Consider the following 27,083-nt stretch of genomic DNA (forward strand, 5'->3'; position numbering starts at 1 on the left):
TCCCCGCTGCTGGAGGTCTGGCCACGTGCTGTGGCTCCCTCAGTGCCTGTCTCCTTTGAATTTCACAAGGAAAGTGAAAGAAGGGCGGGTGAGTGAACCTCCACTGCCTGGCCCAGGAACGTGGGACGTGTCCTGCCACCTGCCTTCACATTCTCCAGCCCCGGTGTGCTGCAGACCAGACAGGGGAGGCGTTGGGACTGGAGGCTGTGTCCACCTTGCAGGCAATGAATGAAGTTGGCTTGGGGGCTTTTTTCTCCTGGTGTTTTTTTTGTTTTTGTTTTTGTTTTTAAGATTTTAGTTTTTAGAGAGAGAAAGAGAGCACAAGCAGGGGGACCTGCAGGCAGAGGGAGAGGGAGCAGCAGACTTCCTACTGAGCGGGGAGCCTGATGCAGGCAGATGCTTAACTGACTGAGCCACCCAGGCACCCCTTTTCTCCTGTTTCAGCCGGGGATCCCAAGATTTCTAGGATGAGCTCTGCCTACAAACCTCAGTTCCTGCAAGGGGACTGATGGGAGGCAGATGGAAATGAAGGTTTCACTCAGAGGGACTTGCTCAGTGCTGCTCAAGGAGAATTGTCTCTGGCCTCTGTCTGCAGGGTCTTGTGACCTTCTGGGCTTGTGCTTCCAGGTGAGAGCCAAAGTAGCCGTGGTCCGGGCATCAGGAGAGACCCAGAGCCTTGGCGGTGCTCCGTTCGCTTTGCCAGCAGTGCCATCACTGCAGCATGCTGCCCGGAGAAAGCCAGGTGTCCCCCCTCCCTCCCACAGCTGGAGTCTCTGCTCTCTCTGCAGAAATGGGCTTCGCTGTCACAGCTATCTCCCGCACGCCGGGTGTGACCTACAGTGATTCCTTCGACCTGCAGTGCATCATCAAACCCCACTACCCGGCCCGGGTCCCCGTGTCAGTGACGTGGCGGTTCCAGCCGGTAGGCACCCTCGAGTTCCATGACCTGGTGACCTTCACCCGGGATGGAGGAGTCCAGTGGGGGGACAGGTCCTCCAGCTTCCGAACCCGAACGGCCATCGAGAAGGCCGAGTCGAGCAACAACGTGCGTCTCAGCATCAGCCGGGCCAGCGACACAGAGGCGGGCAAGTACCAGTGTGTGGCCGAGCTGTGGCGGAGGAATTACAACAACACCTGGACACGGCTGGCCGAGCGGACCTCCAACCTCCTGGAGATCAGGGTGCTGCAGCCAGGTCAGTGGCATGGGGGCTGAGGGTTTGCCATGGTGCCAGTACGTGGGGACAGAGAGGGGACGCACTTCGAGCCCTCAGTGGTCCTGCTTTATAGCTGCAGAAATTTCAGATTTGGAGGCGGCTGTAAGAGGACCGTTTGCTGGTCTGGCTTGTCCATGGCTGACCTCTTACCTGTGCTTGGTTTGGGCTGTTGTTTCTGAACCATTTGAGGGTCACTGGCAGGGGTCGGGTCTCCTGCCTTTAGGTCCTCCAGTGTGTGCCTCCTAAGAACAGGGACTCTCTCCTGTCCAACCAGGACACTGCTGTTGGGCCCAGGAATTCACCACCGCTGCGGAATGCTACCAGCATTTCCCCTGTTGTCCCTATGATGTCCTTTATAGTTTTTCTTCTTTTCTTCCTTCCAAACCAGGATCCAATCAGGAATTGCAAACTGCTTTTAGTTGTCTTGTCTTTTTAGACTCTCTTTACTTAATGTCATCTCCTAAATTCTTGCAACAGCAGCATGGAGGAGGGACCATTGTCCCTTGTTGGCAGCTAAGGAATGTTGAGCGCGACAGGGGACGGGAGAGTCCCTTACTGAGTTATTTCCCTCGTGGCAGGTGCTTAGGGTTGCTGGTTTTATGAGCCTTTCACAAGCCCAGGAAAGACTGTGACTCGCCCAGGGTCATGCAGCTGGTAAAGGGTGGACCCAGGGTTTGAATGCTTGTGTTTTTTCCCCCATGCCATTTCCCGGGGTGGGAGAGGGGAGTGGTTGCTCCTTCCCTGGACCCTTTTCCTAATGCACGGGAGCAGGTAAGTATCTGTGCTTTCCTGGTGTCCCCGGTGTGTGTCCCGTCTCCTCCTTGGCTGGAAGCTGGTGGAAGGTGGAGCCCAGGCTGTGGGCCCAGGTTCCCTGCCATGGCCGCTGGGCCCCTGAATAGGAAAGGGCAGGCACCCTTGTTGTGAAGGGTGGTGTGGATGAGACGCGACTTGCAAAGACGACTTTCTGACTTTGTGACCCGCCCATTCTGCAAAGATGGTTTGAACACCTTGCAAAGAGGACTTTTCTACCGACTCACCAACCTGTCTGCTCCGCCACGTCATATGGTGATAGTGGTATTGTCTGAGCTGCCCTGGCCTCTTCTAACCCCGTGAAAGCCCTGTTCTGCACCAGATTTTGGAACAAGCAAGTTGTATAAATGATGGGAAGGGGTTCCTTGTACAGTTACAGCCTAAGCCTGGGCAGCAAGAAGCTCAAAGAAGATGCTGTGCTGCTTAAGTAGATTTTTGGGTTAATGGAGGGTTAAGCAGAGACCCCATTTTGTATGACCTCTTGTTGTGGAAATGCTGAGGGACACACTTGCCTGTCTCACTGACCAGGACATTCTAGTTGTAATTGTGCATTTTGTGGTCTCCTCTGGCCCTCAAGCTCGCTGTTGTGAGCCACAGCACCCGTCACATGGTTCTGCAGCTGTAGAAGGTAGCCTCGGTGCTGACCTCAGGACCTTGCCTGACATTGCCTTTTTGAATCAGTTCCTAATACTTGCTTGCTTCTGCCCCTGTTTGGAATCTAAGGCTGGAACACGTAAGGAAAGGCTCAGGAATTAGCTCAGCAAAGATTCAAGTTATTTGGATTTCGACGAACTTACGGTGTTTCTAAAAAGAATAAGGGGTAGAAATGTGTTAAGTTCCTCTTGGGAGCCAGGCTCTGTCCTTACTAGCACCTATGTGAAAAACTCACCCAACACTGAAACGATGGAGATGTTTGTATCCCTGTTGTGGTTTCTCTGCGGAGAAACCCAGGCTCCCAGCAACTTAGGAGGCACGATGGCAGTGAACCAGCTTGTCAAGTGGAAAACCGAGCTTGCTGGGGCTGGTGGGCCTCGGTCTTCTCAGCTTCCAGAAGTCTCTCCATTTTCCATCACATCATCTCATTCCTCCTGGGTGGAAAATGTAGCTGGAGAGCTAGGGGTGAGGGTCTGCTCTGAGACCTGTTTCGGGTCTCTGGGGCTTGTGCCGAACTAGTCTGTGGAGCGAGAAGGGGCAGCAGTGGTGCAGAAGCCTGTGGGGCGGGGCTGTGGGTCACGTGGCCTGTGCTCTGAGGTGAGCAGTGTTGTGCCCCCTCCGCTGCCAGGTGCTCTGGGGGCTGCAGAGAGCCCAGTGGGTGCTGGGGCCACACACCACTGCCCAGGGAGTGGCTGATGCACGAGGGAGAGTCCATCCCTCTTCATGTTGCCATCCTCCTCTACTAAATATTGATGCAGTTAGCTCTTCACCTTTCCCAAAGAGCTCCATGGTCGTTTTTTCTTTTCCCCGCCACACACTCGGGTTGGTACTGAGCCTTCGTGGTGGGGGGTGGGGCAGGCAGGGGAAGTAGAGTGGAAAATACCAGAGGGCTGACTGTGTCAGACACTTGGCGTGTGTGATCCGTGTTGTCTTCACCCGATACCCTGGGAGGAGGCTCTTGCTGTCCCACTTTATCAGCAAAGTCACTGAGGCTCGCAGAGGTTCTGACTTGCCCAAGTCAAGTAAATGGTGGGGGCGGGGGATTTGAACCCATGTGTGCCTTGTTAAAAAGCAGTGGGGTTGGATGATGAAAGGGGGACTTTGACTTTCTTTAAGGCCATATCGTCAGAGATCGTACTTAATGCACTGAGTTAACAGCCTCATTAATAGAAAGAAGTTTATCTTTGGAGCTGGCTGACGGGGAGTCTCACAGCACAGGTGGTTGTAGCAGTGAGAATAGTGACAATGACACAGCAGCTAATCTTTAGGGAGTGTTTCTTGTGTGTGTTCCTCACCAGCCTGAATGCTTTAGATGCAGTAGCTTCCTTGGTTCTCACAATACCAGGTTTTACCCATTTTATAGACGAGGACATGGACAGAGACATTAAATAGATTACCCAGTGATCCATAATAAGAGGCAGAAGCAAGATGCAAATCCAGACGGGCAGTCTGGCTCCACAGCCCAAGCTCTTAATTTGATTATATTGCATATTTTCTAGGCAATTTTTTTTTTTTTTTTCCTTCTCAGGGAGCCTCTTCAGTACCAAGTACTTTTATTTGACTTCACCTCTCTCTGGTTTACCATCCGTGATTTTCTGACACCCGTTAGTAAATACTTCAATTTGTTTTTTTCAAGTTGGGGCCACAAGGTGCCCGTAGAGGTTCTAGTCTGCTAATGGTGAAGGATTTTTTTTTTAAAGATTTTATTTATTTATTTGACAGATCACAAGTAGGCAGAGAGGCAGGCAGAGAGAGAGAGAGAAGCAGGTTCCCCGCGGAGCAGAGAGCCCAACGTGGGGCTCGATCCCAGGACCTTGGGATCGTGACCTGGGCCGAAGGCAGCGGCTTAACCCACTGAGCCACCGAGGCGCCCCATGGTGAAGGATTTTAACTGACGTCTCCTCTAACGCCCGTTTCTTCAAACTTCTGCCACAAGACGGCCCCTAAGACTTGGGGACACCAGAGCTCAGAACCAGCCTGGGCTTCTCTTCTTGTCGCTCTCCCTCCAGTCCTTGCCCCTCGAGACAGTCCTCTTACCCCTGCTCTGGTGTTTCCTTCGAGTGTCCCTCCACCCAACACCTGCCGTCAGTCGCTTTTAAGAATATTTTATCAAATATTCTTATTCCAACAGAATCACAGAGAAACCAGGGACTGTTGGCTCTCTCGTGCTGGTCCATGTGTCCGCCTTTCACTGTTCATGTCACCTGCTCCCAAGGGGCTCTGTGTGATCTGTGCCCCAGATCGGTCTTGCCAGGGCCACCTGCTGGCCTGACCACATCACAGGTATTTGATGCATTAAAATTTCTGGCTGGATGGCACAATCGATCGTGGATCTATCATTGACCATTCTTTTTACCTACTTCCTGCTCCATCCGTGCGTCCCCAAGGAGATCTTCGAGGAACGCCATCGCTCCCATTTTGTTGATTTAGATTAGCCTGATTCCCATCGATCACAGTGTGACCCCCCACGGGGCGTTTAGGCAAGACTTTAAGCCAGTTCAACAAATTCGATTCCTCGGTTTTAATCAATTCTTTTCTCTTTTAATTTCCAAGCATCGCTTTGCTTTCTTCTGATTTTCTTTAGCACCAAAAAACACCTCCATTCACATATTCCTAAATACAGAAGCAATAAGGGAAATGTCAGCACTCATTTTCCAAGTGTTTACGACCCTCTCTCGGTCTGGCTATTAAATATTGCACATTCAAATTGACAAAGCAATAAACAAGCTTCCAAGAGAAGAGCCTCCGGTGTAGAAAGCCGACTTGTCAGTGGGTGTATTCTGCTGGGATTTTACTGATGGGTAGTCAGGATGAATATTTAATACCCTGTGGATGCTGCCAAATCCGTTTTCTCCAGTTTCTTCTTGCTGACCTGGCAGATTGGGAGGGCTGAGCGCTTTTTTCTTTGACTTGCATGGGTCCAGGGCATGTGAACAGTGGCTGTCCTTGTCACAGTCTGGTAAGTGACAGCCTGCCTCATCCCAAGTGGGATTGGCCCCTGCTTTCTTTTAGGACAAGCTGAGGTTCATTCTCCTGGCATGCCGGGTGCGTGTGGCTTCCGCCTGCTGGGGGCTCAGAGACGGTGAGCAGGAGCGCCAGAGCCCTAGGGGAGTCCCCCAGCCCTCCCCCACCTCCTCAGGCCCCGTTGTCATGGTGACGCCAGGTGCACCTGTTTGCAGGCGGCACGTAAGGGTCATTGCTCTGTCTGCAGACAGGTAAGACAGGGCATGTCTGGGTGACTCCTCATCAGCTGCTTCCACTTCCAAACTTGTGCTGCTTTCTCCTCGCTCCTCCCTCCCGCTGCCTTCTGCAAGCACGTTTGAGCACCTACTCTGTGCCAGTTTCCATGCTCAGTACTGCAGCTGCAGACAGGGGCATGTCCTCATTCCTGCCTGGCGCTGTCCTGCAGCCTGGGAAGATGTCGAAGCTTGGGGAAGAGTCACAGGGATGGTGGCAGGGCCGGCCTGGGGGTGGGCAGTGGGACAGTTCAAGCTTGGAGCAGCGTATACAGAGGACATCATGGAGGGAGGAAGCAGCATGCGTGTTTTGACGTGACTGAAGCATGGGGTCACGGAGGGCTCTGGCCCCAGGTATGTGGGCGAGGGCCAAGGGAGTCCCTTTTAGACACCAAAGTGTGGAGGGTCATCACATGTGGTGGTTAAAAGCGAGGACAGACCAGGCAGCCTGCGTTTGAATCTGGGCTCTGCCACTTACCAGCAGGGTGACCTTGGCCAGTATCTCTAAATTTGGGGATAATGTTACGTATTTCATAGATCTGGTGGGGAGCAAATAGCCAGTATTTATGAAGTGCTTACAACAGTGCTTAGCACACGGAAAGGAATCTATGAATTGGTTAAATAACATTTTCTAATCTGAGCAATCAGGAGTTCTGATGGTGCTCAGATCATATCCTTTTTATAACAGTTCAGAATAGTCCCTTTACTACTCTTAAAATGAAATTCCTAGATAGTATAACATGCCTACTCACATAACCTTTAGAAATGGTTACAGTGCCCTAACTGTGGGATAAAGGATGAATGTTTTTGAAAAGGAGTTCGTAGCACAGTGACTCGGGGCTCAGGGACAGTTACGGTGGGCGGACACGCCGACGCTCTGTCCCTAGAGACACCGACCGACTGTCAGGCCCGTCAGCCCCAGCAGCACGGCTCTCCCCGACATGCTTTCTGAAATCCTGAGCAACTCTTGCTGCAATGTGGAACAAAACAAAGGAAAATCCTCCCTTCGTTGACCGGGCATATATTAAAACCATGCAAAATTAAAAAAAAAAAAAAAAAGTATTGTTTTCCCCCACATGAATGTCATTTGAAAGTCACGCAGGACAGAGCCAGAGGTTTGGGGCCCAGAGCCATCCCAGGCCTGGGTTTGCATCTATCCCTGGCCCTCATCCGCTCAGCACCCCCACTTCCAATCAATGTGACAAAGAAAAACCTGCCCGCAGATTTTGCTGACATCTGCTGAAAACTGTGGTCCTGAGGAGTCCCAAGCAGGCCCCAAGCTGGGAGCAGCAAGCTCCTGCTTGTGGCTTAGGAAGTTCCCCCTGGTTCGGGGTGGGGGCTGGAGAGCTCCCTTGCAGGCCGAGTATGGCCAGCCAGAGATTCTAGGGGTCAAGTGGGGCCTGACCATGGGGGGAGAGAAGAGCAGGGGCTTAGGATAGAGGGACTGTAGGTATAGTAGCTGCCTGACTGGCATGTGTCTTTGCCTCCTTCTCTGAGGGAGGGTGCGAGACACACACACACACACACACACACACGCACACTCATTTCTCTCCCATAGCTTTCCCTCCTCACCTGACTTGCTTCCCTCAACTTGACAGATGTCTGCTGTCTGGCCACTGGCCCTGTCTGCGCCTCACTGTTCTGATCGCTGTCACCTGTCTTTAGTAAAGCCCAGTGTTCCTCCTCTCTCCTCTGCTCCTTCACTGCCCAAGTCTCCTCATTGGTCCCTCTGGCCCTGTGCACCCCCGTACAGAAACTGCTGTCTCCTGCGTTACCTGCAGCCACCTCACGGCCACACCTGTGTCTTCTCTGACTCACCGTGCCTCCCACTTGGCTGGAGGGCTGGTGAGGCTGCAGCTCGCCGGCCCCCACCCCCAGCTTTTTGGTTCGGTGGTCTCAGCAAGTCCCAGGTGATGCTGATGTCGGAGGGCCCCAGATGGCCCCAGATGGCCCCCTGAGAGCCGCAGTGGTCAGCGTCTGTACGCATCCCAGGCCCCTTGCAGACCGGTGGAGGCTTACTTCTCTGACCTCACCTGCAGGACTGACCGCTTGCTCTCCCTGACTGTGGTGTGCCGAGCAGTTCCCACCTTTGCTCCCCTGGCCCCTCTCTCTTGGGTGCCCTCTCTCTCCCTTCCTATGCCTGGACAACTCCTACACACTTGTTTTTCAAGGGCTGGCTGAGCTCAGATGTCGCACACTTTGTGAAATGGGCTGTCGCAGTCGGGATTAAACGCCTCTCCTTTAGATCCCCATACCTCCAAGAAAAGATCAGTCACCTATTTATTCAATCACCCATTTCTTAATTTGTTTAGCAAATGGTTGGGTCACAGTCCCTGGCCTTCAGATGCTTATAATTTCGTAGGAAACAAAAGGCCTTTAAAAAAACAAACCTCAGGGCGCCTGGGTGGCTCAGTGGGTTAAGCCGCTGCCTTCAGCTCAGGTCATGATCCCAGGGTCCTGGGATCGAGTCCCGCATCAGGCTCTCTGCTCTGCGGGGAGCCTGCTTCCTCCTCTCTCTCTGCCTGCTTGTGATTTCTCTCTCTGTCAAATAAATAAATAAATAAAATATTAAAAAAAAAAAAAAAAAAAACCTCAGCGTGAGACAGCCTGTAAGAGCTCTTGCAGGGTGTAAGGAAATCCTTTACTGGTGGAAGAAGGGGGTTGGGGCGGGGGTTTGGGGGATGGCATACAAAGCAGGGTCTGCAGGATGGGTGGGTTGGCCGGTGAAGCCGCTGCTCTCCCCGGCTGCCGAGTTCCCCCAGACACCTCTCGCGGCCTTCCACCTGTCCTTGCTGTAACACAGCCACCTCTCCGAGAATGCCAAACCCAGGATCCCGCCCCATGAAAAGCCTATGAAAGACTCTGCAGGTGCACAAAGAAAGGGCCCTTCTCGCAAACAGGGCACAGCACTGCCCTGGGAGCCTGAGGCGCCCCCTGGAGGCAGCACTCACCTGAGCCTGTGCTGGCGGGTGGGGCCTCACTCCCAGCCTCTCTTCCTGCCCCTACCTCCTGCTGACTCCAGCTGGGTATTAACCCAGCCTTTGCCCCTGGCTTTCCCATCACCTGTGTGCTGTCTCCCTCCCAAAATCCATTCACTCATGGGGCTCTGTCTGCGGATTCTCAGGCTCTAGGGTTCACGTGAATCACCCAGGGATCTTGTTAGAGGCAGATTCTGAGTCAATGGCAGGGCGGTTGCGGGGTGGGGTGGGGGGGTCTGGGAATCTGCATCTCTGTCAAGTTCTCAGGCAACGCCGGGCCAGGGCCAGTGGCTGCGCATCTAGTAGAAAGTTGGCCACTTTGTTTGACAGTTCTGGATCTCGTGGTGTGCTTTGAACGTGGCACTGAACCCAGAGACCAAAATGAAATGGAAGTAGTAAAAATGTAAATAAACTCTTGCTAAACTTTCTACAGACCATTGCGTTTAGGCTACACCTATTCCTATGAGGTATTGTCATCACACCGATGAAAATTCCACCAGTCCTAGGGCGCCTGGGTGGCTCAGTTGGTTAAGCGACTGCCTTCGGCTCAGGTCATGATCTCAGGGTCCTGGAGTGGAGCCCCGCATCCGGCTCCCTGCTCAGCAGGGAGTGTGCGTCTCCTTCTGACCGTCCCTCTCTTATGCTCTCTCTCCCTCATTCTCTCTTTCATAAATAAATAAGTAAATTTTTTTTTTTTTTTTAAGAAAATTCTACTATCCTAAAGTGGGCTGCCCCCCCTCCCCACGAAGGATGATGGTGCAGGCAGGCTTCCTACTGCCCAGGGCAGTACCAGACAGGACTCCTGAGATCTTCCTAATTAGGCATGGGGGCTGCGGGCTCTCCTGGGCTTCAGGCGAGGCCCTCCCTGCCCTTGAGATGGGGAAGGAGATTCCAAGCACAGAGAAGGAGCTGACCCCTTGCCCACCTGTCAGGCAGGCACCACATTCAAAAGTGCCTCTCTTTCAAGCTTTTCAACACTTCACAATATTTTGACATGGCAAGGAAAGAAAAAATGGAAATGCTTTAAAACATCTTCCTTCCTTGGATTCTTGTTCTCAGACCACGTGACCGAATTGAGGCTTAGTCATAGGATTTCAGTTTAACATATGCAGTTACTATAGCAATTGAGGTTTCCTTAGTAACAGTTGCAAAAATAATCTGGCCCCAATTAATAATACATTTTAAAGCTCTTTCTACTCTACACTGAACAACCCAGTTTTTTGGACAAGAACCAGATAATTCAGGTGGTATCATTTGTGCTGATATAGATATCATTTGCATGTGGTGAATTGGGTTGGAAGGGAATGAAAAGGGAGCTGGTTGTTTCAAGTATTGTAGGAATCGGATCTGAAAAGTCGACTGGCAAGCTAAATGCATCTAGTTTGCAGAGCTGGGAAGCTTACTGGTAAACCCTGCCCTGGATTCCTGTGTGCCCCGGAGGACTTTGTGTGTTTGAAGAAGAGAGAAGGCTGGGGACGGGGCTTGTTTACAAAAAAGACAAAAAGAAGGGTGGGGCGTGGGACGTAGGATTTCTCTCTCATATTGGTGTGTTCTTTTTTTTTTTTTTTTAGAGAGAGGGGAAGAGGTGGTGGGGGAGGAGCAGAAGGAGAGGAAGAGAGAGAATCTTAAGCAGACTCCAAGCCCAGCATGGAGCCCTTTACTGGGCTTGATTTGATCTCATGACCCTGAGATTATGCCCTGAGCCGAAATCAAGAGTTAGACTCTTGATCAACTGAGCCGCCCAGGTGCCACTCATATTGGTTTGCTCTTGATGGCTTGAGAAGGTCTGTGGGAATGTGAATTTAGCAGTCCTTCATGAATAGTGTCTCCTAATTCACACTGAGTTACTCGTTATTGGAGTTGCTTTTGCAGTAATGGCATTGGGTATTAGATCCCACCGTCCCTTAGCTTGCTGAATCATCTCTGCCATCCAGAATGTGGATCTGTGCGTGACCAAGGTATCCAAATGACGGTCTGGGGCTTTCAGAAATTTCAGTTGGGGTGTGAAAAGCTGCTTTCACTGTTAACTCCCAAGGAGGAACTTGGAGCTGTGGCTTTTTCCTTTTTTTAAAAACCTTTTCAGTAGGGGGATAATGGTGGGTAGGAGAGTAAGCAGAGCCCAGTGTAATAAGGGTGGAGTGGGTATGATCCCAGATTACCTACTTGAGATGTATTTCCTTAGACCTTGGCTTCTTGCCACCATAAAGGTGAGCCCAGTCCTTAATTAGCAGGTAGGGTGGCACTGTGGAGTCTGCCCTTCCTCTGGTTTAGGAGCAGGGCAGCGAGGGGAAGGACCCTGGAGTTAGCTCCGTTCTGTCCCATTGCTCGCCACTTTCTTCTCAGCCTCCTCCCCCTCTCTGCCCACAGGAAGATCACCCCCAGCAATCCTCCAGCTGCCTGCTACCACATTTCTCGGGCACGCTTTCCCCCACAGATCCCAGCAGACACTGAGCACGTACTTTCTGAAGCCCAGGCACTGTGCCAGCCTCTGGGGGGTGTAATGATAAGACCGTCCACTAGGCACAATGGTGGTGTTCTTCAGGCCATCTCTGGCACTCAGCATCAGGAGGAGTACACTTGAAATATTTGCAGACTGTCAGGAAAAAGGTTGATCTGTGCCCTCAGGGCGCTCACAGATTAGGGTGGAAGAGAGACTAAGGAAAAACAGCCAGAAGATATGTGGAGAGTTCTGATGCCAGCGCCAATTGGGGCTGCTGGCCCCGGGTGGGAAGTAGGAACGGGGGGGAGTGGAGAGACAAATGTGCAGAAGGGCCAGAGGGGAGATGATGGAAGGTGAGGGGCAGAGACCAGAGCTCAAGGAGGAGGTGCTTGGGGCACCTGGGTGGCTCATGGGTTAAGCCTCTGCCTTCGGCTCAGGTCATGATCTCAGGGTCCTGGGATCGAGCCCCATGTTGGGCTCTCTGCTCAGCAGGGAGCCTGCTTCCCCCCCTCTCTCTGCCTGCCTCTCTGCCTACTTGTGATCACTCTCTCTCTATCAAATAAATAAAATCTTAAAAAAAAAAAAAAAGGGAGGTGCAGAGGGACTGGGGGAGCCGTGTGGTGGGGTTGGGACTGGAGGGGTGAGTCATGGAGATGAGCCAGAACAGTTGGGCAAGAGCCAGATCCTGGAGGGACTTTGTACTGTGAAAAGGAATTACTTTTTCTTTATAAGCGATAAGCAGTTGGGAGCCATTAAACTTCCTAAGCAGGAAGTGATTGGGCAGATCTGTGTTCTCAGAGTCCCCTGGAGGCTGGGTGATATGAAGAAGGTGGAGGGATGTTGGGGTGAAGCCAGCTCCGTGCCACTTGCCTCACGCTGAGCCACACTTCGGGGGAAGCCTGTCCGCGTTCAGTCCTCCAGGAGCTGTGCTGGGCATAGCCTGGCTGGGGGCCGCAGGCGAGGCCGGGGGCGGCCAGGTTTCCAGCGCTTCTGCTGAGCTGCCCCCCTTTGCCTTTGCAGTGACAAAGTTGCAGGTGAGCAAGTCGAAGCGGACCCTCACCCTGGTGGAGAACAGGCCCATCCAGCTGAGCTGCTCCGTCAAGTCTCAGACCAGCCAGAACTCCCACTTCGCTGTGCTGTGGTACGTGCACAAGCCCTCGGATGCCGACGGCAAGCTCATCCTGAAGACCACCCACAGCTCGGCCTTCGAGTACGGCACCTACGCCGAGGAGGAGGGCCTGCGGTCCAGGCTGCAGTTCGAGAGGCACGTGTCCGGGGGCCTGTTCAGCCTCACGGTGCAGAGAGCCGAGGTCAGTGATAGCGGCAGCTACTACTGCCACGTGGAGGAGTGGCTGCTGAGCCCCAACTATGCCTGGTACAAGCTGGCCGAGGAGGTCTCGGGGCGCACAGAGGTCACCGTGAAGCAGCCAGGTAAGGATCTGGGGCACAGCCATCCCAGGCCAGTGGCTTTAGCATGGAGGGACTGCCGGGGGCGTGGGGGGGCTCGTCCTAGTGCCTCCTGGTGCTGAGGCTAACTTAGGAAAGTGCCCTCTGCTCTGCTGTCAGGGACAGCATCTTCCTCACTAGGCCGGCCCAACAGGGTGACTGTGCTGGGCACGAGGTGGTGAGGCCGGGACCCCGGTAGCTCCTGGATCTCCTTCTGGGTTTTCAGGTTGCACCCTGGATCTCAGGCTGGTGCCGGCTCCATACCCAGCATTCTTGCCTGGGAGGCACTTTCTGGTCTCCCTGCTCTGCTCCCCTTTTTTCTTACCACCCATTTCCACCCAGGGGGGATTCCTTCCCATCTTCAAAGTGGACTACGCTTCGGCCCCCATCTCAGAGCATGTGGGTGGGGGCCCCCATTCTGTTTCCTGACAGACCAGGGGAGGCACCTGAGCTCTGCAGGACTCCCTCCTACCCACCACAGGGCAGCCCTGCTCATTGAAAAACCCCTCCCTGTAATTCCCCTCCAGGTTCTAGATCTGCCCCTGGAACAACCCAGAATAAGTTTGGGTCATATCTTTTCACATGTGGAGGGTGCTCTTGTCAGTCTCCCTTTCTCCTTGTTAGAGAGCGCTTCTAGTTCTTTGAACTCCCCACATGATGTGGCCATTTAGCTCCCTCTCCGTCCCTCATTCCTACGTGGCCTGCAATCTGTTGTCGCTAGCCTGTCCTTCCTGACGGGCCAGGGTGCTCTGTTGCACCCCAAGTCCCGTCTCCGTGTCTTCATTTATGTTTTCCTCTGTGCCTGGAACAACCCTTTCCTGCTTCTCCTGTCTTCACTCCATCCCCAGGACTTCACTCAGCACCACGTCTAGGAAGCCTTCCCTGCTTTTTCCCATATCACCAGAGGTTCCTTTTTCCTTATAAAATACCTGATGTAATAATTATTTGTTTGCATTTCTTTTCCACTATACTTTAAGTACTTTGAGGGCAGGGCTCTGTCTTTGTATATTCAGCCCCTGGTATGGCACCCTTAATAAATACTCAATGAATAAGAAACAAATGGCAGCTTTCCTCGAACACCCCAGGGCCTTTGTACTTACTGTTCTCTTAGCCTGGAACACGTTGACCATAGATATTCATTGATCTCATTCTTCCTCAAAGAGGAGTTCCTAGAGCATTTTAACTAAACTATCACCCTAGTCACCCTGTACCTGTTTCCCTGTCCCCTGCACAGCATACATCACCACCTGGCATTCTGTTTATTTACCTATTTGTATGTGAGTAATTATGAACTGCTTATTTTTTTGCATTTATTATCAGATAATATGTATTTATTTATTTGCATTTATTATTAGATAGTATGTATTATATGTAGAACTAAATATGTGCATGTGTGTGGATATATTCTTCACCTTTCTGTTCCCATGGCTTGTCTCCCAGGACCCTCGGTACACCTTTGTTCAGATGGTGCATGGAACCAGAGGCAGAGGCCAGGACGTGGCCCGGCCCACACTGAGTGCACTGGGGCTATTCCCCTTCTTTTCCCTTGGGATGTTGTCTTGCTGAGACTGCCCCAATGCAGGGTTCTCAGTCCCTCATGCTGACACTTCTGTGAACCCTTCTGCGGGTGCATCGTGAAGGAAGCTCTGCTCTCCATTATCCCTCTTGGTTTTTCCAGAGACCTCAGGCTGGTCCTTGGGGCTTTTGAAAACTGACAGTTGTCATTTGGCCCACAGATGTTCTTTTAGGTTTCTGTTCTTCCTGCCTGTTTTCAGTTTGGGTCACTTTCTCCGCTGGGAGGACGTGATCCCCGCCCACCTCGAGTTCCCTCTTAGTCACCATTCATCAACGTTGCCGTTGCTCATTTGTGCAGAAACGAAGAGATTCTCAGTGGATCCTAAATTTATCGAGGGAATTTCCCCATCTGAGACTACAGACTTACAGCAAGCTAACTGGGCCAACACACAGGGCTGCACGGATTTTGTCAAAACACAGTTAGTGAGATCTCTGTTGGTGGGAATACAGCACTATAAACAGAAAACTCACAGGATGCTGATTCAAACAACACATCCCTCCTTTTCAGTGATTTTTTTTGTTGTTGTTTCTTTGTTGTTTTCTTATGCCTCTGCTTCCAGTTCCTTTTCTCTACATACCACCCCTCTCCTTCTTTACCTGATAGGAAAGAATATGCTTATAGAGCTTTTGGAAAAACACAAAATGAAAGAAGAAAATAATCTTTCAACCCAGAGACCATCAGAGTTAATAGCCTTATACACACGCACACACACATATATGTATATGTATATTTTTGGGAGACTTGTTATTTAAAATATTTTTTCTAAATAAATAAATCTTTAAAAAAAATAAAATATTTTTTCTATTTTTTTTTTTAAAGATTTTATTTATTTGAGAGAGAATGGGTGAGGGGAGAGGGCTGGGGGACAGGGAGAGAGAGCATCTCAAGCAGACTCTGTGCTGAGTGTGGTGCCCAACTTGGGGCTCGGTCTCATGACGCTGAGATCGGGACCTGAGCCGAAACCAGGAGTTGGTCACTTTACCAACTGAGTCACCTAGGCGCCCCTTTTCTCTGTTATTTTAATTGACCTTTTAATTATAAAACTTACTGAATTGCATGGTAAAATATTCCGACAGTTTTGAAGTGTAAAAAGAGTAAAAATTGCTCGTGCATGCCACCCCCACCTTGGGTATCACTCAGGAGGTGTCCTTCTCCAGGTGCTTCTGTGCTTTTACAGTTTTGTAGGTTTTTGGCTCCCCTAAACCAGATAGGCTCATCAGGACCTTTTATGAAACAACACGCATGTCATCAGGACATACCGTCAACAGTGACACTTTTTCTCTGGAAGAGAATCTGATTAGCTGAGTTTTCAAGTCACTGGTTCCATCGATATCAGATGTTTCTTTACTAAGGTCAGATCTGTTCTGTTCTCACCTTTCAAAGTGAGAACCTTTCAAAGGAACCCAAGAAAGTAAGAATTGCGATTTGTAGAGCCAACTCAGGAACATATTTGTGTTGTCTGCAGTTCTTTTGTGGTAGGTGGTCCAGCATATTCTAGCTGTCATGTGGTCAGTTTTCAAAATTTGCTCTTGGTTTGAAAGAGGGTCTCACCATGCCCTCATCTGCTTGACCCTTCCCAGCCAGCCCTGCTGCTGGTCACCCATAGGCTCATGGGCTGCTCTCATTTGGGTGTGGAGTCATCTGTACCTCGTGCTTGTCCTCTCCTATGCATCTGAACTGATGAGATAGAAATTGGGGGACAGCTGTTTCCATGAACTGCTTGCAGTCTGTGAACTCAGGCACATGGTCAAGGGACTCAGAATGTGTGGGGTGCCACAGCCGGGAGACCTTTCTTCTAACTGAGTGGGCTGCTGCCCTTCAGTATGCAGAAGGCATCCATGGGCCGGCACATGGAAAGGGTGCATGCGAGTTGCCTGTTGTTCCATGAGGCTAATGTGTCTTTCTTCGCCTTTCTAGACAGCCGCCTGAGGCTCAGCCAAGCGCAGGGGAATCTGTCGATCCTGGAGACGCAGCAGGTGCAGCTCGAGTGTGTGGTGCTGAACCGCACCAGCGTGGCCTCCCAGCTCCTGGTGGAGTGGTTTGTGTGGAAGCCCAACCACCCGGAGCGGGAGACCGTGGCCCGCCTGAGCCGCGAGGCTACCTTTCACTATGGGGAGCAGGCGGCCAGAAATAACTTGAAGGGGCGGCTACATTTGGAGAGTCCTTCCCCCGGCGTGTACCGACTCTTCATCCAGAACGTGGCTGTGCAGGACAGCGGGACCTACAGCTGCCGCGTGGAGGAGTGGCTGCCCAGCCCCAGCGGCGTGTGGTATAAGCGGGCGGAGGACACTGCTGGGCAGATGGCTGTGACCGTCACGAGGCCAGGTGAGGGTTAATGTCCCCAGGCCCGCGGGGCTCTGGGTCTTTCCCCTCTAAGGGTTATACTTGGTGCACTGCACAGAGTGAGTGTATTAACACATTGTTTGCAGCTAAATATATGACCATTTACATTTTGTATTTGCATTCAGAATTGTCTCACATTCTTTTCCCCCTAGTGCATGGAAAAATGGCACATCTGGCTTTGGTCTAAAGTGGTTCTATTTCTTAACCAGAATAGCATTTTTCAGTTAACTGTTGCAGAACGTGGAGTATTTCCTTGTTAAAGAGTACAATTCCAGCTCAGAAGGTGGTAGATATGCAAAAATCTTGAAACAGTAGCCATGTGGCTTAAAAAAGTTAAGCTTGTGGATTTTCAGTGGAAAAGAATTGATTCACGTGCTTTAAATAGAAATAGCTTGCTTTACATAGGAAAAGATGAAAGTTAATCTCTCACTACCTAATAATTTTTTGGTACCAGTGACCACTCTGTGTGGCCTTTCTTGTCCTTGTCATTTCTATAGTAGCTAAATGAACATAATTACTCAGTACGATTATGGTTACACATTTCCATCCATAATAAAAGCAGAGGTGGTCCTCTGGAACACCACATCCTCATCCATCCTGGTTCCAGCAAAAAGTCAGTGGTCCCCCAGAGGACATGGAACAGAAATGGACTGGTGGCCTGTGTCCACGTGAACGCTCTGTCTTGTTCGTTTCCCATGCATCCCAGCGTTCCTGTCTGTAGTCTGTTGGAAGTGTCTGTCACACTGGCACATCTCCCGAGAACGCTCTTTTCGTGGGTAGGACACAGGAGCCTCGCAGCTGTGCCCAGGCCCACGTGTCATGGAACACACCTCGGAGTGAACACACCATTTGTTCTAGGAAAGAGGCATTATCTCAGTGCTCTGTGTCTTGCCTACGCAGGATGGGAAATCACCTCTGCTTTGAGTTACTCATAGTTCCCAAGAGCCTTTGTTTTTTTTTCTTTTACCATGCCTAGAAACTGCTGCGTGTCTTCTCTCAAAGATGAAATTGTAGAGAGGTGGCTGCGGAGTGCTCTTGTCCCCCAGCACCCAACCATGTGCACGTCCCCACTCCAGGGCTGCAGGGCAACTAGGAGGGGATAGACATTTACCAAGTCCCTGCTGCATTCTAGCCTAACATACAGGGGAGAGTTGGAGGTGGCTTCTTTCCTGGGGCTTGTACCTGAAACAGGAAAGAGAGCTCAGGTGTGCATAGGTAGACGGTTGGGCCTATTCTAGAAGAGGACAGACATGGGCAACCAAATTAGAGAGGTATGTTTAGGGGAGGGGGAGTATGTGGGCAGGTGGGCATTTGTTTCATTCAGAAAACTTGCTTTGAGTCATTCCTGCAGACGAGGCACGCAAGGGAGCCAGGAAATTTAAACTAAAACTCACCTGCTTATATTTAAGCATTCGGGGCACCTGAGTGGTGCAGTCCGTGAAGCACTGATTCTCGGTTTCTGCGCAGGTCACAATCTCAGGGTTGTGAGGTCTAGCCCCGCATCGGGCTCTTGTGCTCAGCACAGAGTCTGCTGGAGATTCTCCCTCTCCCTCTGCCCCTCCTGCTCAGGCTCTTTCTCTAGAATAAATAAATCAATCCTTAGATCATAAGCATTCAGGCGAGAAGAAAACAAAGGAGAGTAGGTGAGGAACAGATCCTTCCAGGAAATTAAATGTCCAGGAGCTGATCGTCTTGCTGTTTGGGGTCCACTGCTTCTCACTGGCCAGCCGCCAGGCGCTTTAGGACACTAATGCAGTAGGCTCTGCAGAGCAAAGATACTGTGGACTGCCCTGCGAGCTGCAGCATTTCTCTCTCATGGCTCTGGGGTTACAGTCAGCCCTGCTCTCTGGAAGGGTAAGCAATGAGCCAAGGAATGTGAGTTGCCTTTGAATGGATATTCTGCGTCCTGCTGCCTTGCCCTCCAATGTGTTCTCCCCCTTGGGAGCTGGGACCAAGGTGTTGTTCCCACCACCTGTAGAAGGTTCCTGAGCCTTCCTGTGCCAGCGATGCACACTGAGATTCTAGACAGGCCCTGGGGGGTTTCGAGGAGCTTGGCAGAGCCCCATGGAGGTGAGGGGACCCCCAGCTTTGCGTTGACCTGTGAGCAACGTTAAGCCAATTCATCGAAAGCCCAGGACAATACTTGGGAAATGCTCCTCTTTGGTTTTCCTCCAAGCAGAATCCGATTTGGTATCTCTACTTTCATTGCCATTGTGTTGGCATCTGTCATGAGTATTTCATAAACGGAGCCAGACAGGCCATTTAAGAGGTAGGGAGTGGATTGTTTGTTTAGTACTTGTCCCATTGAGCCAAAAAAAAAAAAAAAAAAAAAAAAAAAGGCAGCAGCAAAATAAAGAAACTGATTATGCTGCCTGGTGGTGTCTGTGACGTGTGACTCACCTGCTTGGGTCCCTCTTCCTGGCCCTTTTGTGTCTCCTCAGTCAGGAGGATGCTGTCCATGTCATCCTTCTGGCGAGGTGGGGGGCGGTCTGTACTCAGGGTGAGGGGCCCTTTCAGGTCTCGGGCTTGAGTCTTTGGAGAACAGTCTGCTCCTCGGTTCACTATGATCTGGGGAACAGTCCCCACCCACATGGCTCAAACTCAGAAGCTGCTGAGGGTTGAGTGAGTTTCCCAGAGCTGCCATAACAAATTAGCACAAACTTGGTAGCTTGAAACAAGTTTATTCTCTGACAGTTCTGTGGGCTAGAAGTCTAGGAGCAAGCTGTCAGCAAGGCCAGGCTCCCCGTGAAGCTTCTGGGAAAGAATCCTTCCTTGCCTCTTCCGGTGTCTCTTCGCCTCAAGTGTCCTGTGGCTTGTGGCCGCATTGCTTCGGTCTCTGCCTCTGTGTCCTTCTCTCTGTGTGTCCCCTTGTCTTCTTATCAGGACACGAGTCATTAGATTTGGGCCCACCCTAAATCCAGGGTGAGTTCGTCACATCTGCAAAGACGTGCTTTCCAATGAAGGTCACATTCAGAGGGTCCAGATAGATGTGAGTTTTAGGGGGACCCTTCAGCCCCTGCAAGAGGTTGCAGTGAAAATAAATGTTTCCTCCATGGAGTCCCATAAGCAGCCATGCTACCAGCTTCTTGTGAATTCTGTGGATATTTGAAGCAAATATAAACATACGTGTGTCGAAATAAAATATATTTTCTTCTGCATACAGTGACCTATAGAGTACACAGTGTTCTAGAGCCTAGCAATCTTTCTGGAGTCTCCTTCCCCCACGCCAGGCACATGGCACCACCTTGCTCCTTTCAATAGGTGTGTGTTATATAGTATTACTGTGTTACTAGAGTGTATTTGGTGATGGACATTCAGGTTATTTTGAGGAAAGAAATTAAAACAGCCTCTTCTTCCTTTTTTGCCCCCCACCCCCCAGACGCTGCCCTGCAGGTGGACACGGTGGTCCCCAACGCCACAGTGTCCGAGAAGGCAGCTTTCCAGCTGGACTGCAGCATTGTGTCTCGGTCAAGTCAGGACTCCCGCTTTGCCGTGGCCTGGTACTCTCTGAGGACTAAAGCCGGACGGGAAAGGGACGGCCTTGGCCTGGATGAGCGGGAGGAGGAAGGGGACGAGGAGGAAGAGGAGGACCAAATGGAGCGGACGGCCCTGCTGAGCGTGGGCCCTGATGCCGTCTTTGGCCCAGAAGGCAGCCCCTGGGAGGGCAGGCTTCGCTTCCAGAGGCTCTCTCCGCTGCTCTACCGGCTCACCGTGCTTCAGGCGAGCCCCCAGGACACTGGGAACTACTCCTGCCGCGTGGAGGAGTGGCTGCTGAGCCCTCAGAAGGAGTGGTACCGGCTGACGGAGGAGGAGTCGGCCCCCATCGGCATCCGGGTTCTGGACACAAGTGAGTCGGCCCAGGTTACAGGGGAAGGATGTCTCTGCTGGTTCCAACCGTGGGTTCCAGCTGGTAAATCCAGCAGTCTGGAAGAATAAAATCAGCTTGATTATGGGGTTACAAAGCAGTTTTCCCACCTGTCGAGGGCATTTTGGCTTTGCCATACCAGTTCGTATAGTTGACCCTCAGTTGAGGATAGGAGTTGGAGTGGGAACATACCATCCAGGAATCTTCCTAATCAACTGGATGTTCCACCAGATTCCCATCTGGTAACATTTCATTATCCAAGTACCCAAGCGACCTTATGGTGTCGCTCTTCAGAATATCTCACCTCATCCTGCTCTAGCCAGTTAGCGTGTTTCAGACTCAGAAGAACACAAAATGAAGCGAGTACATTGCTGCTCTGTTTTTCTCAAGTTCCTGGCTCACGTGTGTTTTGGAGGGTGACGTGGAGGCGGAGCTGGATGTTGCATGAGTGGTTGGGATGATCAGAGATACTGTAGGGCCCTGCTCGCCATCAGCTGCTCCAGAAAGGTCCAGAGCTCAGTCTTCTCATCAGATCAAGGGACTTCACGGCCAGAGACTGGAAGAAATCATTGCTGGCCTGAATGATTTGTTCTCACAAGTCGCTCTTTTAAGTTGCCCTACTGTCCAAGTGTGGCATAGAGCAGACAGAAGATGGCGTGTGTCATCCTAGAACCAGCCTGCAATGCACAAATAAAGAATCTGCGGGAAACCATAACCTCTTTTCCGTTTCAGCCAAAACATTGTCCTGGGTAATTTTGATTGGAGGTTTTTTCATCTTGTCAGCTTTTTCTTTTCTTTGACTACCTCCTGTTTGGGAGATGGAACCATATGAAATTGAGGTTTTGTAGGTCGAAAGTGGGCGACTATCAGCAATTTCATATGTTTTGGAAATCTAACAAGTATAAATGTGTGTTGAATTTTCTTAATAATACTGAGCAATGGCTATGCAGTAGAAAGGGAAGCAGAGAAAAGCCTAAATCTCAGACCCCCTCATAATCCACTGAATAACCCCAAAGTAAAAGCAAAGGTGTTTAGTCCACATTTTATCTTCCCACTGTGGATGTTCCTATTTATTAAGTTTTATAGTATATAGAGGTCATCAGCAACCCTGTTTTCCAGAGAAAACGGTCTGCTGCTGAGGTCTTGTACACCAGAGCAGACCTCGATTGGGTCTGGGGCGTGGGGGAGCAGGTTTCATTCCCTTCCACATCCAGGAATAACTAGCACTGAATTCCTTGCAGCCACACACACACACACTGTGGACATTGGTAAATGGTCCGTAATGGCATTTCACTTGATAATTTTAAGTGAGTAAGCGTCATTTCCAGTAAAACTGCTTTCAGAAGCTGGGAGGTGGGGAGAGGACGCGTCCTTCCCAAAGAAGGACGTTTGGAGCAGAACTGAGTCCAGAGGGACACGTAAAGTTTTCACCGGGCAGGTGGTGAGAACTTTCAGCTGCTCCACTATCCCTTTGGGCTCACAATCAATAAACCGCATTTGGTTCTGTAGCTCTCCAGGCAGTCCGTACTGGCTCCCTGCGGGAGACAGAGGCATTGCTTTGAATGAACTTCCAGCTGTGAATGGGAAGAGGCGCTGCTGGGAGAGCAAGGCTAGGGGGTGGTCTCTCCTTTCTTCACAGCAGCCAGGAAAAGACAGGGTGGGTGCGGGAGCTGGGTCAGGCTGGACGCGAGGGGCAGAGGTCCAGGCTCCCAGCCCTCACGGTCTTGCCTCTCTGTTCCAGGTTCCACCCTGCAGTCCATCATCTGCTCCAATGACGCCCTCTTCTACTTTGTCTTCTTCTACCCTTTCCCCATCTTTGGCATCCTCATCATCACCATCCTGCTGGTGCGCTTCAAGAGCCGCAATTCCAGCAAGAACTCGGACGGGAAGAACGGGGTACCCCTGTTGTGGATCAAAGAGCCACACCTCAACTACTCCCCCACTTGCCTGGAGCCCCCCGTGCTCAGCATCCACCCAGGAGCCATAGACTAAGGGGAGCCCAGCGGACCTCAGCCGCGGAGGAGCTGAGATTCTCCCTTCCTGCCTCTTGCTCTGTGATGGCGCAGTGGACGGCACCCAACCCCTGGAGTGCTTGCACCGAAAACTGTCAGACTTGAGAAGCGTTCGAAGTCCCCGATCAGTCACAGAGACAGACTGCCTTGAGGTGGCAGTCCTGGTTGGTTAGCTGTTCTGGAGCAGAAGTCCTTATCCTGCAGAATTAGGCTCCTTGTTTTTGTTTCCGGTAATGTAGTGAGTAGCTCCAGGTGCCACGTCTACTCACTGATTTATAGAGTATTCCCAGATAGATGTTACAGGGGTTCTTATTCTTTGTAATGGACTCTTTTTAAATCCCTTCGGTTTACCCTTTTTGGATTCCATAATGTGACGGACGATATTCTCTTTAAAAACGTACCACTGATGGCAAAAGGAAGGATGAACTTTACGGCGCAAAGGAATCTCTTCCAAGACTTACTGTTTTTGCATACTTGAAAATGCTACCCATGGATCAGAACCCACCCGAGCGTTTTTTACTTTCTTAATGAGACTTGAAAATTATGTGTAGTGTGGGCCCAGTTTGTATCTTATCGTTTCCCTCAGCTGGAGTGGTTGGAACCCCTTTGTAGTCAAGATGAAAGCATTGAATTTTGCTTCAAAGAACTGTGTACATACAGGAGAAATCCAGCATAACCCCAGTAGGAGTAGATGGTACCCAACCAGCCTGGCAGGGAGGCGAAACATAGGCTTCATCCCAAGCTTGCCAAAAAAAAAAAACAAAAATGAAAACAAACAAAAAACAATACACAACCCCCACTTTGTTGGAGAGGAAGTCAGAAGCTCCAAATGGCACGCACTTTGCCAGCTGAAGTGGGGAGAGGGCTACGTTTAGCAGCTCCTGACTTTCGGATTGGTCAAAGCCAGTGATGAGCGAAGGAAGGAGAAAGGACGAGTTGTTGGCTCCATCTGTTCTGCATGATCAGTCTCTTAACTGATAACTGTGAGCGGGTGGGCTTCCATTCTAAGGTGCTTTGCCAAACTCTTAAAGGGAAAGTGGCCAGGGTGCCTGAAAAGAGGACAGTCTGAGCTGAACACATCAGGGCCCGAGCAGCTACCATAGCTAACACCGCACACCTGGAGGGGGCACGGGCCAGGCTGACGGCTAAGTTCCTGCAAGGGTCAGGGTGGGACCAGGTGGTTTCCGGAGTCTGACCTTGGAGGGAGCCTGACCTTGGAGACCAGGGGAGCTGTAATTGCTGGGATGGAGGTATGAAGACTAGGTTTTTCTTCTTGCCTGCAGTTAGTTTCCTCAGAGAGAGCCCTGTCTTTCTTTTCCACCATTTCTATCCCCCTGTGTCTTACCGCCGTAAGAATATCTATCTGCCCAGGAGAGGTCCAGATACAGCCCTTTTGTGACCCATTCAGAGGACGCCTAGTCTCAGCGGGAAGTGATCACAGGCCTGGGTGTGGCTTTTTGCCCTTCCCCTTCTTGGATCTTGTTTGTGGTTTTGGTGATTTGGTTATTTGTTGTTATGGTGGCATCTCCTTCGAAGGCCCACCAAAGCCCAACAAGGCCAGTGTCACCCTGTTCCTTTATATCCCGGGGCAGTGTGCTTGGCTCCTCTGGAGCCCCGTCCTGGTTTACAAGTGTTGCCTTTTGCCTACTCCATGGGAGGAGTGCTTATGCCCTGGGCTTCTCTGTTCTGCTGACCAAGAGCGCCGTTTCCTCTCCTCTTGAGCTCGCATCTTGAATCCCAAGGGAATTCACAGTTTAGAAAAAGCCACCAGGAATTCTGGAGCTAAGTCTAACCAGAGAGATTATCATCTGTTCTGAGGCTGAACAGACGTGGCAGGAGGCCATATGGCTGTCAATCCATCTCGGGGTCTGTGGGGGTGCGGGTGGCACAGGTGCTCAGCTGAGGGGAAGCCTGCCTCCCTTTCCTCCCCCCACTCCAGTCCTCTCCTTTGGGGCCGTGTGTAGGCACCACCCCTTCAGCACCCCCGTAGCCTGATGTGCTCATTCCCATTTATGATGCAGGCTGCGTCAACACTTTGGAGGTCGTCAGCCGGCTCAGCAGGGAGGGAAGAAGGCAGTCCTTGGCCCCATTTCTTCCTTTCAGCCACGTGGGCTTTCTGTGGGAAAATTAGCCCCTCATTTCTAGCCTGAGGCAGTGAGGGAAGACGACTTACTTTCTCCTGTGTGAGAAGGGGAAGATTCCAGAGGGCTGGGTGGGACTGGGAGTATAAACGACAGAGTTGACTTCGCATTGGTTCTCAGCTATAGAAAAGTAGGTGACGCACAAATTAAATAATGTGAAGCAGTTGCAGGAAATTTAAAAGGAGGAAAAGAAACCGAAGCCAGTATTTTAATAATTGGGTTTTTCTTTTCTTTCTTCCCCTGTATATTTTCTCTTGGGCTGGGGGCTACCATCAAAGGGTGAGCATTTCAGCTTTTTCGAAAAATACCCAGGACCCTGTTTGGCCATTTCTACGGAAATGTGGTGTCAGATGAGTGGTAATGGTGCCCTCCAGTGGCTGGAGACCTCATTGCACACGGCCTACAGGAGTTCTAGGCCGAGGACCCAGAGAGGAAAACTACCAGCTCTTCTCTTGACTTATCTACAGCTACAATGTTGCATTCATGAAAAACTACACTGTGCTAGGCCCATCCCAGGATACTGATATGACCACACCCTCCTTCATCAGGGTGTCTCTGTAGCAGGTTTTCATATTCTTTTCAAACAATGGTTTCTCTGCGTTTATTGTTGACAAAACAGGGTAAGAAAACTACCCATGCATGATGTAGAGAGCTGTTGATTTGTTTTGGGGTTTTTTTGTTTTTTGTTTTTTTTTAAAGGAAAACTATTTGTAAAATGTTGCACTAAAATGTTTTATATACACTTCAGAGACCTGTAGTAAATTATGTTGAAAATACGGCTGTTTACAGTTACTGGAGCCCATTGTCCTCCTTTCTCTTAAACTGCGTCTCTCCTCTGAAACTGAGCCCTGGAGGTGTGGTGTTCTGCGCCTGGCATCGGCCTGCTAGGCTCAAGGGTCAAGCATTGTAACCTTAATTACCCCACCCTGCCCCCAGCCTGAAGAGTGCCTTGTACAGATGATGGGGGTGGGGGGAGGGACCTTTCCCAAGTTGCTTTACTGTCAACTGCTAAAGATGAATCATATAGTACATGTACACAGTTACCCTGATTGTCAAGGCCATGTTGCCCCCAGATCTGCGCAGGCACCACACACCTGGAGGCCCAATAGGCAGGTTCACAAGTAGAGCTCCCGAACAGCTTTCCTTTTTAGGGGCTGGGACAGGAAGGGGTAGGAGGAGACTGATGGAGCACGGGAACTGACAATAAGACCACACCACCTTTCTCAAACGATGGAGTGTTGTCCCCATCGACCGTGGACTTAACAGGAAGCATTTTCCGGGAGGCAGGAGCCAAGCAGGAGCTGTGTTTTCCTGTTCAGGGTGCCCTCCCACACAGCACACCAGTCCACGTTCCCCACACCACTCGAACACTGGGATAGTACCGAGGAGTTCACCACTTCTGCAAAGTGAGAATCATAGAATGATTAAAACCACAGCAGTGACACATGATTCGGCAAAACCCATCTGTAATTTTGTACATTGCACTGACTATGCAAAAGAAACTAGATAGCGGGTAAAAAGCAGAGGGAGGTGCTTCCTTTTCTCTTAAAAAAAAAAAAAATCAAACCTTTCAAAGGCTTTAATGTGTGCTTTCCTCGGCTTCGCGGCCCCATCTGCCGCATCCTTATCAACTTCTTGCAGCTGCTGGCCTGGCCAGGAGTTGAAATGGGATTGTTTATCCCTTGGGTACCCAGAATGGTTCCATGTTATGTCTTACGCATTACTTTTGCCTAATTTTTCTACCAACTGCTCTCTTTCTGCCAAGGCACATTTTAAAAAGGGAAATGGAGTATTGTGGAAGAAGATTACCCATCCACGCCTTTGGTGCAAATCTGCCCAGTATTTATATGAGTGAAGTGAATGTACATTTCCACAAGAGGCTGGGACAATTTCCATGTATGTAAGATTGGGAGCAGTGTTTTGCTCAGCTCGTTCTGGGATTTCTAAGCTTCCTGGGGGGGTAGTTCCAAGGCAAGAACTAGAGCCAAAGAACCAGAGAGGGATGTGTTATGAAGAGCAGCAACCCCATGCCACGTGAGCACGCTAGATGAGCCCTCCTTTCTTCCCTCTTGTTCATGATTTATCTGCAGTGATAAGCAAATGTGACTGGTCCTCACTACTGGCACCAGATGAAAAATACATCCACTCTCCTTTTGGGGACATGTTTTCAGTATACAAATAGAGCCTTTTGGGCCCATTGCCTAACTCAGGTTCACCTTTCAGAGCGACTTTTGACTCATGAAATCTGCTAGACCACGCATAGAAGCTCCTCTAAAATGCTTGGTAGAAGGAGCGACTGGCTGGCTCAGTTAGTAGAGCATGAGGCCCTTAATCTTGGGGTTTGGGGTTTGTTAGGGTATGGAGACGA

At 50.7% G+C, this 27,083-nt stretch overlaps 1 protein-coding gene across 3 annotated transcripts in view; it reads left to right on the forward strand.

The window, feature by feature from the left end:
• The window catches only part of IGSF3 (immunoglobulin superfamily member 3), a 92,873-nt gene extending 69,513 nt beyond the window's left edge, over nucleotides 1–23,360 (forward strand). For all 3 annotated transcript variants that reach the window (XM_032303637.1, XM_032303635.1, XM_032303636.1), the window contains 5 exons: nucleotides 789–1,193; nucleotides 12,353–12,763; nucleotides 16,272–16,679; nucleotides 20,077–20,544; nucleotides 22,304–23,360. In XM_032303637.1, coding sequence (XP_032159528.1) covers nucleotides 789–1,193; nucleotides 12,353–12,763; nucleotides 16,272–16,679; nucleotides 20,077–20,544; nucleotides 22,304–22,554 — 1,943 coding nt within the window. In that variant the 3' untranslated portion in view covers nucleotides 22,555–23,360. The remainder of the gene's footprint in view (nucleotides 1–788; nucleotides 1,194–12,352; nucleotides 12,764–16,271; nucleotides 16,680–20,076; nucleotides 20,545–22,303) is intronic.
• The last annotated feature ends 3,723 nt before the right edge of the window (nucleotides 23,361–27,083 follow it).

Source organism: Mustela erminea, chromosome 10 (genome assembly GCF_009829155.1).
Source record: "Mustela erminea isolate mMusErm1 chromosome 10, mMusErm1.Pri, whole genome shotgun sequence".
NCBI lineage: Eukaryota > Metazoa > Chordata > Mammalia > Carnivora > Mustelidae > Mustela > Mustela erminea.